The sequence below is a fragment of the Rhinolophus hipposideros genome (assembly GCF_964194185.1).
Source record: "Rhinolophus hipposideros genome assembly, chromosome: 20".
NCBI classification, from domain to species: Eukaryota; Metazoa; Chordata; class Mammalia; order Chiroptera; family Rhinolophidae; genus Rhinolophus; species Rhinolophus hipposideros.
In genome coordinates, this window is record NC_138066.1 from 16,001,863 (window position 1) to 16,019,849 (window position 17,987).

The window sequence follows — 17,987 nt, forward strand, 5'->3', positions numbered from 1 at the left end:
TTAAAATATTTGTACATGAGGTTGTCAGAATTAGAGTCTTAGTAAGAAAAAGTGATAATAAAATCATAATTAAAATTAAGTTCATAACAGCAAATATTGGCAGAGCCAGATTTAAACTGTGGCTGAATCCTAGCTCCTGTGTTTCTAACCACTAAGTGATTCATATTTTATCTGGTTCAAGCTGAGAACTCTTTACTTTAAACATGCCACAACATGTTCTGTAATTTGACCATGTTTCTAATATGCCCCTCTCCTTCAACTAAGGATTTTTCCCTCACATACTCTGTAATAAAACTTGGTTATTTTGCGTCAAGTCCAAGTGGCACTTAGAAACGAACCAAGGCTCTCTGTCAAAAAGACAATACAACACAATATTTATTATTTTACCACATCTTTTTTTTTTGTTCTAACCTTTTAGTAATTCAAGTAATGGCACACATTAATACTGGAGAAAACAAATACTTCCTCCTTTCAGGGTCATGGAAAAAATAGAAGTAACAAGTTGTCCTCCAAGGGACTTACTTATGATCTTAAAGCAAATCATTCATTGAGACCCACTACATGTCAACCATGGTTCTAGGCACGGCGGATGCAGGTAAACTCCCACCTCCCTCAGAGCTTCTGTTTTAGTGGGAGAGATTGAATACAGACAAATAAATGACTAAATATATAATATGTCCGCTAGTGATTAAGAGCTTTAATAGAAACAAGTGAGGTGGAGATAGTGCCAGGGGGACTATTTCAGCTAGGGTGATCAGGGAAGGTCTCTCTGTGGAAGTGACATTTGAGTACAGACCTGAAAATGTGAAGGGGCAAGCCATGGACACATACAGGAAAACAGAGTTCAAGAAAAATCAAGTTTAGATAAGGAAACAGTAGAAGAAAAGTGATTAGCCTCAGGGGATTATACAGAATATCCACTCTCAAATTGAAATGTCAGTTTTTATAAACCAATGTGACCCCAATAAGTTTAATTTAAAAAATGGCTTGTCCAACAACAAAAAAAATAGAAATGTCAGGACTGGGGTTAACATCTACTAAAAATGTAAATTTCTTTACCTGATACAGTTACCACAAGCTCCCTTGGCAAACCAAATATCCGGTTATCTGTGTCAAAGACGATTACCACAGAGCTCGCGGCATCATGATGCACAAAGACCTAGGAAGATAAAGAGCGAGAATTATGAAAAAGTTTACTTAAGGTGTATTGTATCCCTGCCGTATTCCTATGACCTTTATAGTAAACCGAAGAGATGATTCACTGTCATCTCAAGTATACAAAATGCTATAAAAATGTCCCTTTTGTTGCTAAAGATAACAAGATCTCATAATCAAGAGTTGGTCATGCTTTTTATTTCTTCATATCTCACAAATTTTCTAACAAGTGTTTCAAAATAAAATTGAACTTTTAAGAATAAGAATTTACATGACACTCCTCAATCTGAGTTTCTTACCTGTGAATGTTGTTGCTGATATCCCTCTGCGATGGCATTGATGTTATGGACACCTGGGGCTAACAGCACATGGAAATAGCCTCCCTCTTTCGTGTGCACCTTTATCCCTTCATTGAGTACAATGACTGCTTTAGAGATTGGTTTTCCAGTCTTGTCTTTAACAAATCCATGAACTCCCTTGTGAACCTGAAAAGATGTTTAAAACATAAATTTATCTTTTCATAATGTCAGATGGAGGCAATAGCTTGAGGCATGACAAAAACAACAAACAAAACAACAAAAATCCCTCTAAGACTGGCTTAGTTGTCCTTCTCCACTGCCTCTGACCTTCTTAGCTACTCATTCACTGCTTCAGAGGCATAGAGATAAGGGAAAGGAGAACTCCAACAGAGTCAAAGCCTAAAGTGTTAGAACCCAAATCTTCTGATGCCTTTAACTTTCCACAGTACAAAATCTCGAGTAACTTCACGTGATATTCAAATGAAAGAACATGTAACATCTCTTAGGGTGACATTATCTACATTATAGCAGATTCCAGATGTGTGAAATCAAGGCACCTATTTAGGCACTATAAATTGAACAAACTCTTCCTACGTACATTTAAAATTTAAAATAAATAATATAAATTTTTGGTAAAAGATGAAGAAAATGTTTTGATAAAGGTTTCCATTGAACATATTCCTGGGAGTTTGCCTCTAGTTAAAAGGGAAAGACTCACCTCCACCAGCATGCTAAGAAGAGATTTTTTATTTTCTGCCCACAAGGAAGGGAGCTGTGCTGCGCTAGGAAAGTAGCAGCAGCTTGTGTATACTGTGATTTCCGGACAATGGCCATAGGTGACGCTATAATCCTGGAATATAAAATTCAAAAACAAATGTGGGAAAATTAATAAGTAAAAATAAGAGTGAGGCTTTGTAATTCAACAAATGGAATAAAAAGAAAACCTGGGTGATGTAAACAAAGACTCTGTAAAGCATTTTACAGCAAATGTAAATAAACCACTTGGTATTATAATCAGTCACAAACATGGCTGCTCCTAAGAGTGCCCTTGAGACCAGGGACTATGTCTAATTCATTTTTGTATTTCCAGTGCTTCCCACAGTGCCTGGCAGGGAGAGCGGTTTATTAGGGCTTGTTGAATGAATGAATGAATGAATGAGTACATGCAGTAGGCCATATTCCCTCCAGGTTGTTCTTGGAGCTCTGGAGGTAGAAGCACAAGCACTCGCCATCTGATACCCTCAACCTGCAGCCTCAAGCCTGCCGGTGACAACAGCCATTGTTTGCAATATAGCAATTATCCAGGTGCAGGAACTATTTGTGTAGACAGGTTCCGAAACCTAACTTTCACCTTTTCCCCCAAACCTGTTCTTTTTCCTAATTCAGTTAATAGTATTAACTCATTTGCTCACAAAGACATGAAATCTCTCGGTTTTGACTTCACTTTCTTGCTATCAGCCATAATTTGCCAAATCCTGTCAATTCCACCTCTACAGATTCTCTGAAACTTCATCCCTTGACTCCGCCCCCATTGCTACTACCCCAGTCTAGGCCTTTGTTATTTCTTGTCTTGGCTATTCCAAACCAGTCTCCCTGCACAAGGACTCTCCTTCCTCCAAACTATCTTAACCCACTGCTAAGAGATGAGTCTTCCCACAGAACAGCTCAGATTATACCATTATATACCTACCCAAAACCTTCAGTGGATTCCCATTCCTTACTAAAACAAAGCATTCAAAGCCCCAAATTCTTTCCGTTCTTGTCTTTTACTGCTTTCCATTATACACCATATTCTAACACAACTAGACTGCTTATTGTCCTCTGGCCATACTGCTTCCTCTTTCTAGAATGTCCTGTTTCACCATCTCTGCACCCAAATGCCATCTCCTCTATAAAGAGAAGGCTACATCTCTGGCTAGGTGTAACCTTTTCTCTCTTTAATTTCTCGTGGCATGTTGAGAGTTGTTGCTCTCTTCTAGATCAAATCAATTAATTCTGTAACACAGTTATTTATACATAGCTTACTGAATGGGCCTGAGGATATATTTTATTTATCACTAATATAACAGAGTGCCTCACACATAGTAAGTTCTTAATAAATAAAGGAGGGAAGGCAGGTAGTGAACGAAACTAATTTTCTGATTGCACAAGTGAATGGAATGGCAAGCTAACTACCCATTTGCTAAGAACTACTGACTAATTTGAAGTGGATGGACAATCAACTAAAATGCTATCAGAAAGAAATTAAGGAAGACCTAAGTAAACAGAAAAACATACTGTGTTCATGGATAAGAAGACAATACTGTTGAGATGTCAATACAACCCAAAGTAATCTACAGATTCAACATACCCCTAACAAAATTCCAACAGCCTTTTGTTTTTTGCAGAAAAAGAAAAGCCAATTCTCACATTCAAATGGAATTACAAGCAGCTTTGAACGGTCAAAACAATTTTGAAAATAACAAAGTTGGAGTACTCACACTTCCCAATTTCAAAACTTACTACCAACCTACAGTAATCAAAACAGTGGTACGGGCATAAAAATGAACACATAGACCAATGGAATAGAATTGAGAGTCCAGAAGTAAACCCATACACCTTTGGTCAACTGATTTTTGACAAGGGTGCCAAGACCATTCAACAGGGGAAAGAATAGTCTTTTCAACAAATGGTGCTCAGACAACTGGACATCCACATACAAATGAAGTTGAGCTCCTACTTCATATCATACACAAAAACCAACTCAAATCAAATGTAAAAGCTTACTGAATCCATAAAACTCATTAGAAGAAAACATAGGGGTAAATCTTCATGACCCTGGGTTCGGCAATGAATTCTTAGGTATGACAGACAACAAAAGCATGAGTAACAAAACAATAGGTAAATATGACTTCATCAAAATTAGAAACTTCTGTGCATCAAAGGATATTATTAAGAAAGTGAAACAACAACCTACAGAAAGGGAGAAATTATTGGCAAATCAAACATCTGATAAGGGTTTAGTACCCAAAATATATAAAGAATTCTTGCAACTCAACAACATAAAGACAAACAACCCAATTTTAAAATGGGCAAAAGACTTGAATAGATTCTCCAAAGAAGATATACAAATGGCCAACAAGCACATGAAGAGATGCTCAACATCATTAGTCATCACGGAAAAGCAAATCCAAACTACAACGAGGTATCACTTCACACCTACTGGCATGGCTATAATTTAAAAAATGGAAAATAACAAGTATTGACATGGATGTGGAAAAACTGGAACTCTTGTACATTGTTGGTGGGAATGTAAAATGGTTCAGTTTATGCGGAAAACAGTTTGGTGGTTCCTCAGAAAGTCAAATATAGAATTAGAATATGACTAGCAATTCTACTTCTAGGTATATACTCAAAAGAATTGTAAACACAAGCTCAAAAGGTACTTGTCTATGATTGTTCATTGCAGCATTATTCTCAATAGCAAAAGTAGAAACAACTCAAGTATCCATCAACAGATAAAAATGATAAACAAAATGTGGTGTATACATACAACAGAACGTTATTCAGCCATAAAAAGGAGTGGAGTACTGATACCTGCCTGCTATACAATGGATAAACCCTAAAAACATTACAGTCTGTGAAAGAAGCCAGACACAAGAAGCCAAATACAGAGGAGGACAAATATTGTACTATTCCACTTATCTGAAATATCTAGACCAGGCAAATACACAGAGATATAAAATAGGTAAGAGGTTGCCAGGGATTGGGGGAATGAGAAGTTATTGTTTAGTGGCTACAGAATTTCTATTTCGGGTGATGAAAAGGTTTTGCAAATAGATGGTTTAGAATGGTGATGGCTGCACAACATTGTAAATGTAATTAAATATCACTGAATTGTACAATCAAAAATGATTAAAATGGCAAAAAACCAAAATGCTGTTAGAGGTAAAGTTCAGGGCTATTTTGTCAAGAAAGCCATGAAGCAGACGCTGTTCATTCTGCTTATATGAGAAAAGACAATGGCCAATATTTATAATTCCATTCTTGCTGCATTCTATAAAGTATACCTTCATGCTGCCCAGGTGACTGTGCCATTCTGCTCCACGCATTACTCCTCCTGGAATATTCTCATCTACAAAAGCATTAAGAGATATGGGATCAACGAGACCATAAGGCCAAAGCAGAAACAATAACAAGGGGTAGGGAAAATACTTACCTGATTTATTTGGGCAACTGGGCTGACCCATGTGCATCGATGGATGATTATTTGCGTAAAGAGATGCCAGATGCTTCAGAGTCTCTTTGTTTTCCACTACAAAGGAAAAATTCAGAAGTTGGTGGAGAAATCCAAAAGATTTCTCTCTAAGTTCAACTCATGGGTACAAGTCATCTTTCTCTCCTTGCATACCACTGAGGAACTATTATGACGAACCACATGGTTCTGTTTAGCCCAGGATAATCACACAGACTAGAAAGACACACGTCCTGCCAGTATGAAAAGGTACTAATGGTTAGTTTACATAGCACGCGACCACACCAAAATACAAACTTGTTTTAGTATGTTTTACTAAATTTTGGGGCAACTGTGGCCTACTAACGATATTTCCTTGTAAGCTGCATTGAAAACCATGCAAACTATCTCCATACATAATGGCCCCAGAGAGATTCTACAAACAACTGTTTAACTCACCATAAGGTATAATCAGTCAGTCAAGGTTTAAAGCAGGGGAGGGCAATTCTGTATTGTTAGTATTTGGTTACGTACGAGTTTCTTGACGCAGGCATTGTGTCTGATTCTCTTCTGTACTCCCAATGTCTATAGACATAATTGCTCAACAAATGATTGCGGTCTAAATTGAACAGATGTGACACGATGGCCCCACTTAGCTAGGCCATCATTAGATCTAATCGTTCTTTTCCAAGGAACTGTTTGAACTGTTGATATATGCATACAATCCTATTAGGTTAGTTATTTGCTCAGGGAGTGTGCTCAAATGCTCACCATTAAAAAAAATGTCTCACCATTTAGAAGGGACATTACCTTATTGGAATTTCCTATCTAAGCTTAAACAGTATATATGCAAAGTGACATTCTACACACCTGTTTGTACTGGCTTGTCATAGGGGTATGTGACCAGCACCGAACCACCATCTAAAGCAACAGAAAGACTGAAGTCTTGTTTTTGAATCAAATTTTCAATGATGGCTTTAGTCTCAGGCTGGGAGGCATTATCTAAAAAATAAAAAAGTAAAATATAACATAATATGTTTTAAAATTTTAGTATGAGTAGCCAAGCAAATATTCTCTACTTGACCACAATCAGAAGGCTAAATTACGAAATCTGTAATAAACACTTTATTACTCCATAAGCCACTATCTCAAGCTAGAAATATATATTTTAAAAGGTAGGTTATTTTGAGTTTTACATACTTCAAGATAACGTGTAAAGGTTAATGACTCTAAGCGATTTTTAAGACAATTCTTACTGGAAACAAAAAGGGGTGGACATATCTTCCTTTAAAAATAATTTAGGGTAACTTTACTAACAATTGTTACCCCAATAAACTTTAATTAAAAAATAATAATAATTTAGGAAATATATAATTTATCGTTGAAAGAAAATAAGATTTTCAGAAAGCAGTGTGTTTTCTGCAGCATTGTTTGCAAGATCAAACAATTAGGAAGAAACTAAATATTCATCAGCATAGAAATGATTGACTAAATTAAGAATATTGCCACACATTGACAGCATACTAAGATGCCATTAATAAGAATGTTAAAGCCCGGCCTGGTGGCTCAGGTGGTTGGAGCGCCATGCTCCTAACACTGAGGTTGCCAGGTCGATTCCCCGATGGGTCAGTAAGCTGCACCCTCTACAGCTAAGGTTGTGAACAATGGCTCTCCCTGGAGCTGGGCTGCCATGGGCTGCCGTGAGCGGCTGACCGACGGCCTCAGCTGGGGGAAGTGCAAGGCTCATAACACCAGCCTGGGCCAGGGAGCTGTGTCCTACACAGCTAGACTGAGAAACAACAGCTTGAATCAGAGTGTGGGGGGGGAGGCAGAAGAGAGGGGGGTAAAGAATGTTAAAGATCTGTAATTACTGAAATGGGAAGATGTCAATGATATATTTAATGACAAAAGTGGCAGAACAATATGTATAGTAGATGATCCTATGTAAGTAAAGAAACAGGCTCCTTCAAAACATACACATATATCGTGTGAGTGTATGTGTACATGCACATATGTGAAAGGGTAGAGAGAAAAACACACATCTCTGTATAACCAGTAATAAAACTACCAATATTATCGACTGAATTTCTAAGAAAAAACTTGAATTATTTTTGCAATAAAGGAGAAAAATTCAAAAAATTTTCTAAATGTCTGTATTCGTTTATACCTTATATCTATCACCTAGAATGAAAGTACCCCATTACTCATCTACAAAATAGGATCAACCAATCTCCTAGCAAAGAGAAATAACATTATCTGCAAAGTACTTTATTTTTTTAATGTACATAGTCATTTTTTATTATAATTCATAAATACATCAGAAATGGATATCTTTAATAAAAGCCTAGGTTCTCATGGGCTTCTGCTTTCCGTTCATTCAGTTATGTTATTAGAAAACTCAGTTTACTTGAGAATGGTGAAAAAGGCAAAGTAATACGTTTGTTTCATTATGACAATTTTTTACCTCATAGGCATTTTGAAAGGGTCTCTGGGCCTCCCAGGTCCAAGGACTATAATGTCTCTTTTTTAAAAATAATATTTCTCCTTTTCAATTAAAGTTGACATATAATATTATATTAATTTCATGGCTAAACATAGTAATTAGACATTTATATAACTTATGAAGTGATCACCCCAATAAATTTAGTACCCATCTGACACCATACAGTTACTACAAAATTACTGACTATATTTCTTATGCTATATCCTACATCCCCATGACTATTTTGCATGTATCAATTTGTACTTCTTAATCTCTTCCCCCTTTTTACCCATCCTTCTAACCCCCCTTCCATCTGGTAACTCTCAAAATGTTCTCTGTATCTGTATGAGTTTGTTTCTGTTTTGTTTGTTTGTTTATTGTGTTCTTCAGAGTCCACATAAAAGTGAAATCATACAGCATTTACCTTTCTCTGTCTTACTTACTCCACTCAGTCTAATACCTTCTAGGTCCATCTATGTTGTTGCAGACGGCAAAATTTCATTCTTTTTTATGGCTGAGTAATATTCCACTGTATATATGTATCCATTTTATGTATCCATATATATGTGTCCATACAAGTTGGTTGGGAGGGGCCTCAGGGAATCACCAACAGTATGTCCCTGGTGCCTTTTGAGCTGCTGCCCCAGCACTGGAGCTCAGAGTGAGTGAGTCCTTCAACGAGTAAGTCTGTGTGTGGGCCCTTGAAGAGGAACGCCTGGGTCTCCAGCACCCTCCATCTCTCTTAGCCACAATCTGCGCTGGTTTTCACAACTAGAAGTTGTGGGTTCTTCTCTCCCCATCCCTGCAACCCTGGGCTGGTGAGGGACTGGGTCCCCTCGCTTCTCAGGGGGACCTCCACAGCTAAGACATCCCTCCCGATTTTTAACTGCCACAAGCGGGTGTGGGACCAGCCCGTCCCATGTCTCTGCCCCTTCTGCCAGTCTCGAGATGGCTTCTTGTGTATGTCTTTAGTTGCAGGACTTCTGTTCAGCTAGACTTCAGGTGATTTTCAGTGATGGTTGTTCTGTAGTTTAGTTGTAATTTTGATGTGGTCATAGGACTATACTGTCTTAATAGAGCTGCCCATGCTCAGTGCCTTCTGGGATTCCTCATAAATTGCAATGGGCCACCTGGCCAATGGAACATTCCATTACTCTGCTGGTTGTTAAATTTCTGTGGCTATGCCTGAGAATTTACATTTCTATCCTCCTATTACCCTTTGATTTACTCTAAAGGGCAGTTACTTACCTTCCAAAAGTAGTGTTATCATTCGCTTTACCAATTCTCCCTGCCAAATAAAGGACCCAAAAACATTGTCAACTGCCTACAAGCTATGTAAGGCTCCTCTTCTCCGCCCAAATCAAGTTATTTGGACTCTTGAATGAAGGCAAATGATGTGAAAGCAGAGCAAACGTCTTCCCTCAAAAACTACAAAATACTTTAATGCCAAACAATGAACCTTACTTGTAAAGTCTGTATCCAGGTCTTTGCCACGAGCATTCGTTTGTCCTATATTTGAAGTACATTCTTTCTCTTGTGCTCGTTCTCGCCCATCTGGATTTAGAGAAGGGACAATCACAATTCTAGTCCTGTCAACCAACTAAAACAGAAACAGAAGTCAATGAGTTTATCAGTTGTATGTGGAATCAAAAGATAGCTACCATGCCTCAAATGGAAAATCTTGTTTATTTTAAACGCAGATTTTAAAAGGCAGCAAAAATTTTTAAAAAATAAAAATTCTTGCTCCAAGTACATTAAAAAAAGAAACAAAAAACTACTGTAGAACTAATGTTCCCAGAGACCTCCTGATGACTTACAACAGGGGTCAAAAACCACTGCCTGCAGGCTAAATCCAGCCTTTTGCTTGTTGTTGTAAATAACGTTTTATTGGCACATAGTCATACCCAGGCCATGACTGTTTTTGTGCTGTAATGGTTGAGTAGTTGTAACACAGAACATCTGTCCCACAAAGCCTGACATATATACTACATGGCCTTTTATAGAAAAAGTTTGCTGACCAATGACTTAAATCAGTAAGATTGTGTTTTCCAGATTAAAAACTGGAATGCATAATCTGACAACTATCAATGTATATCTGGAAACAACGAGACAGAAGAGTTGAAATTAGCATGTCAAAAAAAATGAAATAGGATATTTGTCTTACCCATTATTTCTCCTCCAGATGATTTATAGGCATCAATACCTACATATGTGGCATGAACTAATTTCTGATATACTTCGTCCTATGTATTTCTAATAGTAAATCAGAATAAGTGATCCCTGGTTTATTTAGTCTGTTAAAATAGTCTATGGATTGAAAATATTTGAGACCCTTTAATTAATTGGTTCTTAAATCTCTCTCTGGGGGAGATCTTTTTCTAAAGTATACATGCTTGGGTTTCACTATAGGTCTCTGGGTATGTGTATATTTTCTTGAACTTGCCAGACAATTCTGACCTTTAGCGCAAAATAAATGGCAAAGTAAAGTGATCTAGTTCAAACCCATCGAGACCAGTGAGGCAAATCCTCATAAACTGGAGTTTTGAAACTCCTGGTAGGTGTTTTACCTGGGGTATGCAGTCTCTTACAACCATAAGATCTATCAGTAGTAACTCTGCCCAAATATTAGAATAACCTAAGGAGCTTTTAAAGGAATATTGATGCTTCTGGGGATGAGACCCAGTCACTGGTATTTTAAAAAACTTCCTAGATGTTTCTAATGTGTAGCCAGGGTTGACAACTACTGTCTTAGGGACTCTACCATTTTATAAAAGAGTAAAAAATGTCTTTGAGATACTCCTTGTAACTCATAACTCACATGAAGAAGTCAATGGAATTTGCTTTGCTGAAGGTTGTAAATTACTTTTTTGATCAATTCTGATATAAATTAATCTCACCTAATCCCACAGTTCCCTTCTGATCCTAATCATGACATCAATTCTTTCCAAATTTCTTTTAGGGGAGACAGTATGTACAACACAACAGCATAGGGTTTGGGTTCAATTTGTTTTACCACTTACTGTCCATGTAACCTCTGTAAGTTATCAAATATCTGCCTCAGTTTTCACATGTACAAAGCGGAGATAACATAATTACAGGGTTGAGGATTAAATTCTGATGCATGTAAAGTACTTGGTATAGAACCCAGCACACAGTAGGTATTAAATAAATATCAGTTCCTTTGTCCTTCCTAAATTCTACGTAGACACTGCTAATTACTGAGTGTTCTAGAAGGATGCACACACTTTCCACTCGATCTCTAAGAGATCACAGACTGCTTAATCATACACGACCACGTCTCTGAATCAAAGTTCTTTTCTATAGTCATGGATAACTAAAGTAGACAGTGCCACATTGCTTTTTCTAAAATCCCTTAGCAGCCAAGATGTCCAATAATTTTGTATTTACTACATGAAAAGAAAAACTATTTGTCTTTCACCTCATTTTTCAATGAAGTATCCTAGTTATCAGTAACTAGGAAGGAAGTCCTCAAGTTAGAATGCACAAAATCGTAAGTAAAGATTGGAAGTTTAACTTGGCTATTAAATAAGGGAGTAGAGGATTGAATGCAAATCTTTAATATATTTTCCTCTATGTGCCTTAATTCTAACCAAAGAAATAGAACAGAAAGACACTATTGGGCCCGCTTGGTGGCTCAGGCGGTTAGAGCTCCGTGCTCCTAACTCCAAAGGCTGCCGGTTCGATTCCCACATGGGCCGGTGGGCTCTCAACCACAAGGTTGCTGGGTCAACTCCTTGAGTCACGCAAGGGATGGTGGGCTCTGCCCTCTGCAACTAAGATTGAACCCAGCACCTTGAGCTGAGCTGCCTCCTGGATGGCTCAGTTGGTTGGAGCGCGGGCTCTCAACCAGAAGGTTGCCGGTTCGACTCCCGCAAGGCATGGTGGGCTGCGCCCACTGCAACTAGAAAAGGCAACTGGACCCGGAGCTGAGCTGCGCCCTCCACAACTAAGACTGAAAGGACAACAACTTGAAGCTGAACAGCACCCTCCACAACTAAAAAAATTGAAGGACAACAATTTGACTTGGAAAAAAGTCCTGGAAGTACACACTGTTCCCCAATAAAGTCCCGTTCCCCTTCCCCAATAAAATCTTTAAAAAAAAGAAAGACACTATTAACAATGAGTATATACAAAGATAGTATATTTTTAAAGAGTAAAGTTTATAATGCACTAAAAGTGACTCTGTGTAAAACCTAACAAAAAATTAAAATTTCAAAACGGTGCCTTTATATCAATGTATCACTGAGCTTTTCCCTTTTAACATGTCAAAACAGGCTATTCTCTTACTTGGGTAACAGCTGGGTTCTTTTTGTAGTTTAGGCAGAGAAATTCTGCCAGAGCCAATAGCAGTTCAGTTCCAACAGGAGCATTTCCATGGATACCAGCAACAAAACGAATCTTTGGTTCTTCAGGCTCAGATACGTTGGGCTTATTGGATATTTCAAGGGACCAGATATGACGATATTCAGCACTCTGTCCCAAACTTTCAAAAACCAGAAACAAAAAGTCAGCAAGTAATCAAGCATTATGTTAATGCTGAATTATAAAATTTAAAATAAAATAAACATGAAAAGCCTTAAAAAGTATTTAAAGAATGAATCATTGTGTCAGGAAACCTCAAGAAAATTAGTTTTCCTTGAACAAAGAAAGTCAAATAGAAGTGATATATTATCAGATTCAGGAAAGATTATGATTCAATATAGCATTCCTCCAAATTTCATCATTCTCATACCATCTTCACAATATTTGTCCTATCTTCTACAATCTACATTACTATTTAGTTAACACACGTCTTTCAAATTACCTCATTTACATTTTTATTGTGGAAAAATTTAAATATAGACAAATGTAGAAAACCTCACTTTTCAAATCCAAATTAATTTATGTAAATTAGATACTTTATACTTTACTATAAATGTAGTAACAGTATCACAGTAAAGATGATTGAAAATGCTCTGCTTGCCCAAGAGGTCTGATCTTAAGGCCTGCTTTCTTTGATATAAAGGGAGATTTACAAGGGTTAGAAAAAAATATATTAGCATTAAATTGAGAAGGATTAATAGACTAGAAAAAGTATTGCTTTCTGTCAATTCTATTCAATGACACTTAGCACCCATTGGTGGACTACCTAACACTGTTTTGTGTCCCACCATTGGCAGGTGTTGTATATTTTGGGGGAAATATTTAACTAAAAAGTTCTCTTGAATTGGAAGGTTAAAAAAACTTAAGTGAATTAAGTAAATGGATAGCAAAATAATTTCCAATTTTTTTTAATTTTAAAAGAACAAAATCTATAAGCTCTATGTGGCACTAATATGGACAATATTAACACCTGAACTGGGCAGAAATATTCAAGAATCAGTTGAAGAAGAGAGGTAATTAGTATTGCCAAAGTAAATGTCACTCTTTGCATCCATGAACATTGTAAACCAGTATTTGCTGGTAAAATTAAAAGGACCAATGAAGAAAAACAAAGTAAAAGGCTAGACAATGTTCATTACTTATGTGGTAGACAATGACAAACTGAGGGCAAAAGGAAAGTAAAGGCACTAAACAGGCAAACAATAGAAATCAACAAATCAAGGAAATAATTTTGGAGTAACAAGACCTAAAGAGGATTTATAATGAAACAGTGAGAGCAAGGCAGAGAAGCCCCAGAAAGTGAAGGTGAAGGCTGTCTCAGCCATCACTTTCACATAAGCCAGTACTGCATATTTTCCAGAGACCCTTAATCACATATGTCGCCAAGGATTCAGGAAAAAGCAACCATTCAGCTGTGATGAGAAACTGCAGTATAGAACATGACAGCAACTAGGCTTCATTTTCTAATTTGAAAAAAACAATGATCCCTGATAGGTGAGCTCAAAGTTCCAAATTTGTTCCTTGCTTCCAGCAAAATAAAACAAACTAATATTTAGTCAGAACATGAGTCTGCAGCTGAAAAGTGGAAAGGAATCAAAGTAACCACTAGGAACAGTAATTTTACATTTCCTGGAGGCACAGGACATACACTCCAATGTTCCTCATAAAAGTTTTCAAGATTTGTTGTTACAAAGCTCTCCACGCAAATATGTTTCAAAATAAGTGAACTCCGACCCTCTATGCTCCCAAACAAATTAGAAGAACTATTCAACCCAGCTTATGTTGAATATAATTTCTTAAAAAAGAAAAAAAAAAGGAAAGAAACAAAGAAAAGGCAAGGTAGTAAGAAGGTGACACGCACCTGGTAAGATTTGTAATATGTGGATAGTTCATCACAAGTCCTCTCAGAAACTCTGATAAGTCTTTGTATGAATGGTATCGATAAAGAGCCAGATTTGAGGAGGAGCGTAACATGAAGCCTTCCAAACCATTCTCAGCAGAAAGGTCTTTAATTAAAGTTTCAAACTCTTTAGTAGTTGGATCACTGGCGTCAGCAGTGTTGGTGCTGTCCCCCTTCCCTTTCTTTGATTCATTGTTTGAATCTGTTGAAGATCGAACAAGTGTGAAGTTGACCTGAATAGCACCTTCACTCTTTACGGTCACATTCTTGGTAACTGGATTATACCTGTGATAAAAGTAGACAGGTCAGAGCCACACGTTTTGCAGCTGGAGTACCTGAGCCCTGGGCAAAGAAAGGTGTGCAGAGGATATGTGAATCCATGAGAAAAATGTGGTACATCTTCCTAAGAGTCAAATTTTCAACTTTGTGATAATTTAATATTTGTTTTAAATATTAAACAAAGAACAGACGTGAGTAGAATGTAAAATATGAATGAGTTTTTAAGATTAAAAGAAAGTTTTACTTCAAAAGAAAATTTGTACTTGTAGTGAATACCCCCATATCTCATCAGAATACATGGTTGGAAAAGTTTGAGAGGTACTAACTTAGGACATTATCTCCCAAACATATCATTCTTGCCCTATTTTTCAGATACCTTGTTGCTTTAGTTTTTCTAGTACTATGCCAAAAATGAGCATAGTGTGAAATTCTAATGAATGAAATTCATTATTCATTAGTGTGAAATTCTAAGTCATCCATTTATGGACCACTAGATAATTAAAAATCATTTTTCAAAAAAAAGGTCGCAATAACCATAAACTTATATACTTACTTATATAGTTTATACATACTTACATAAACTATAAACTATATACTTACCCTTATATCAATGGGTGTTCAAATGAACTCTTCAGAAATAAGACAGCTAGTAGGGGGAGGGAAATATCCTGTGGTAACCTCTCTACTTATCAAAATATAAAAAAGAAAACTGTAAGAGGGTAAAAATGATGTTTCAGATTAAACAGTCAGGTGGTTCCAATTCTAAGCTGTTTGTAAAGGAGGGGAAAATAAAGAAAATTACGTTTTTTCCAAGGGAAAAAAAGTCATAAGTTCATTTTCTCTTTTTAAGTACATGTATCTTTGTGGAAAGAAAACCTGTAAAAAATATGAACATGGCCTTTCTTGGAGAATTAGCAACAAGAAACAAAATTTCACTGAAGCAATAAAGCAAACGGACAATAATAAAAAATGAATGTCTGTGAAAGAGCTTTAAAAGGGTACGAATGTAAAGTGGGTATTTTTGGACAACATGACTAAGTATCCAGCAAAAGGGGATTTTTTTTTTTGGTCTCTACTAACAGGTTCTTCCCAGAATAGTTACTAATAGTGAAGGAAATCACTCATGGCTTTACATCTGGACTACGCGCAGGTGATCTGAGAGGAGGAAGGTAGAAGAGGCCACTGTTCAAAGTGCATAATTTCATAGATTTCTTACATTTGAGGGTTTGTGTACTCACTTTGCCACTAGAGGAGGTCAAATGTGTAACGAGCTCTAAACTTCCCAGCATTAAACTCAAGGTGGCTTAGCCTCTCGGGCTTTCTGGCAATAATCTTCCAGAATAGAACCATGTCTATCTTATCCCCAAGCACAATTTCAAAGTATTCAGTCACTCACCCTCGAGCAGATGCAGTGATTTTATAAGTTCCTGGAACCAAGAGACGCCAGTAATCTCCAGTTTTGTAAGTAGTCACTGGGTGATTAATTTCAGCAACACTAATGGTGGCATTTAAGATACCCCTGCCATCTGTGGCATCGAGGACAAATCCTTTGACACCCTGATGAACCTGGATAAAGTATAAGGACACCCAGATTTCAGTGGTAAAGATCAAAATCTAATTATTTTGGGAGCTCAAATCTAAAATAACAGATTGTTAATAATGTAAACATGTGGAACAAACAGGAATTTAGGAGTTCAGAGTAAAGCTAAATGTAAACACCCATTAAACAAAATACTTTAGTTTTTGAAAGGCTAATTTTTCATAGGCTAGGTCTGTCTTTATCATAAGGAATATAAAAATACACTTTTAAACTTTAGCACATTTGACAGTTTCAGAATACAGGACATTAAGAAAACTGGCCTGGCTTCTTTAAAAGGAAAATGTCATTTTTTAAAAATGGAAGCACTACTCCAGATTAGAGAGTAAAGAGACGTGATATTCAAATGCAATGCATGAAACTTCACTTGATCCTGGTTCTAAAATACAACTATAAAAAGACACTTTGGGATCAACAGGGGGAAATTTGAATATGGACTAGCTTCTAGATAATATTAGGGAATAGTGTTAATTTTCTTAGGATAGATAACGGCATTTGGGGATAGCATACAGAATATCCTTATTTCTAAAAGATACATTTTGAAATATTTAGGGGTAAAATATCAACAGCTGTAATTTACATTGTAATAGTTCAGAAAAAATATGGGTGTGTATAATTTATATGTAAGTAAAGCAAATACAGCAAAATGTTTAAAAATGTTGAATAAAGATGAAGGAATAGTAGTGTTTATTGTTTTTTGTCTTATAACTTTTCTGTATTTTAAAAAATTTTTTAGAATAAAATATTTTTAAAAATTAGTATGCCAACTCAAGAGCCTTTAGGCCACTCCATTCAGCAAAAATTACAAGCAGAAAAGTACTGGCACAAAGTATTTGTCAGATTATCCTAATAATTAACTATTATTAGCATATTTCTTACAGTCTTTATTGATTGACCACCATGCATATCCAAAAAAAAGGACATTAATCATTTCACACTAAACCATTGGCAAAAATAAAAAGAATAAAAATGTTTACCCCATAGCCCATCTTTGTATCACCTGACAAATGCTTACATGTGTATCAAATTTATGTTTGTCTTTTACAAAGACGGTAAAAAGTGACCACTAACCATTAAGAGCAAAAAATTACTATACTGTTTAATCATTTTCAACTCTTCCCCATGCATACAAACAAACTCATTCCCATCCATGAATTTTCTAGATAAATGTACTAAAACATGAATAGGCCAAACTGGAATTCAAATGGATGTATTTTAAAACCACTGCATGGAAACCACATGTACACACAAAAATCTTCTTGCTCTTTGGGGAAATTTCATACTTAACTCCTGACTTCACCTGTTTCATAAACTGGATTAGAGATCTTCGATTCTGTTCCCAAAATTTTGGCAGATCCTTCTCAAATGGGTATTTCACACAACCTAGTTCAATAGTCACTTCAAAGCAATTTGTTTGTAAATAGTTCCAGTCCTGCATACCACCTAAAGGATAAAAAGTTAAAATCAGTCACTCTGAAGTTCTAACTAGCTCAGATTCCAAAGGTAAACTTTCTATATTTCTGGTAAAAAGCCAAATTCATCTTTTCTCAGCATTGGTTGAATAACAAAACGTGTTCATTTGAGAGCTCTTCGATGCTTGTGGTATAACACTTGTACTTTCACGTTCCAGAAGAAGAATTCAAGTGTAGCTTCCCAACTCTTCTTATTAGCACATCAAA

The 17,987-nt window shown here is 36.5% G+C and overlaps 1 protein-coding gene across 2 annotated transcripts in view; it reads right to left on the reverse strand.

The window, feature by feature from the left end:
• CPD (carboxypeptidase D) overlaps window positions 1-17,987 on the reverse strand; it is a 64,073-nt gene that overhangs the window by 4,544 nt on the left and 41,542 nt on the right. The window contains exons 10-20 of one of the 2 annotated variants that reach the window (XM_081027830.1): window positions 17,609-17,751; window positions 16,108-16,277; window positions 14,394-14,717; window positions 12,458-12,653; window positions 9,614-9,749; window positions 6,538-6,669; window positions 5,653-5,748; window positions 5,504-5,568; window positions 2,173-2,304; window positions 1,455-1,640; window positions 1,060-1,159 (exon numbers count right to left, since the gene is read on the reverse strand). In XM_081027830.1, coding sequence (XP_080883956.1) covers window positions 1,060-1,159; window positions 1,455-1,640; window positions 2,173-2,304; window positions 5,504-5,568; window positions 5,653-5,748; window positions 6,538-6,669; window positions 9,614-9,749; window positions 12,458-12,653; window positions 14,394-14,717; window positions 16,108-16,277; window positions 17,609-17,751 — 1,680 coding nt within the window. Of the gene's footprint in view, window positions 1-1,059; window positions 1,160-1,454; window positions 1,641-2,172; window positions 2,305-5,503; window positions 5,749-6,537; window positions 6,670-9,613; window positions 9,750-12,457; window positions 12,654-14,393; window positions 14,718-16,107; window positions 16,278-17,608; window positions 17,752-17,987 lie in introns of both variants that reach the window. The other variant, XM_081027829.1, reaches the window with a different exon arrangement.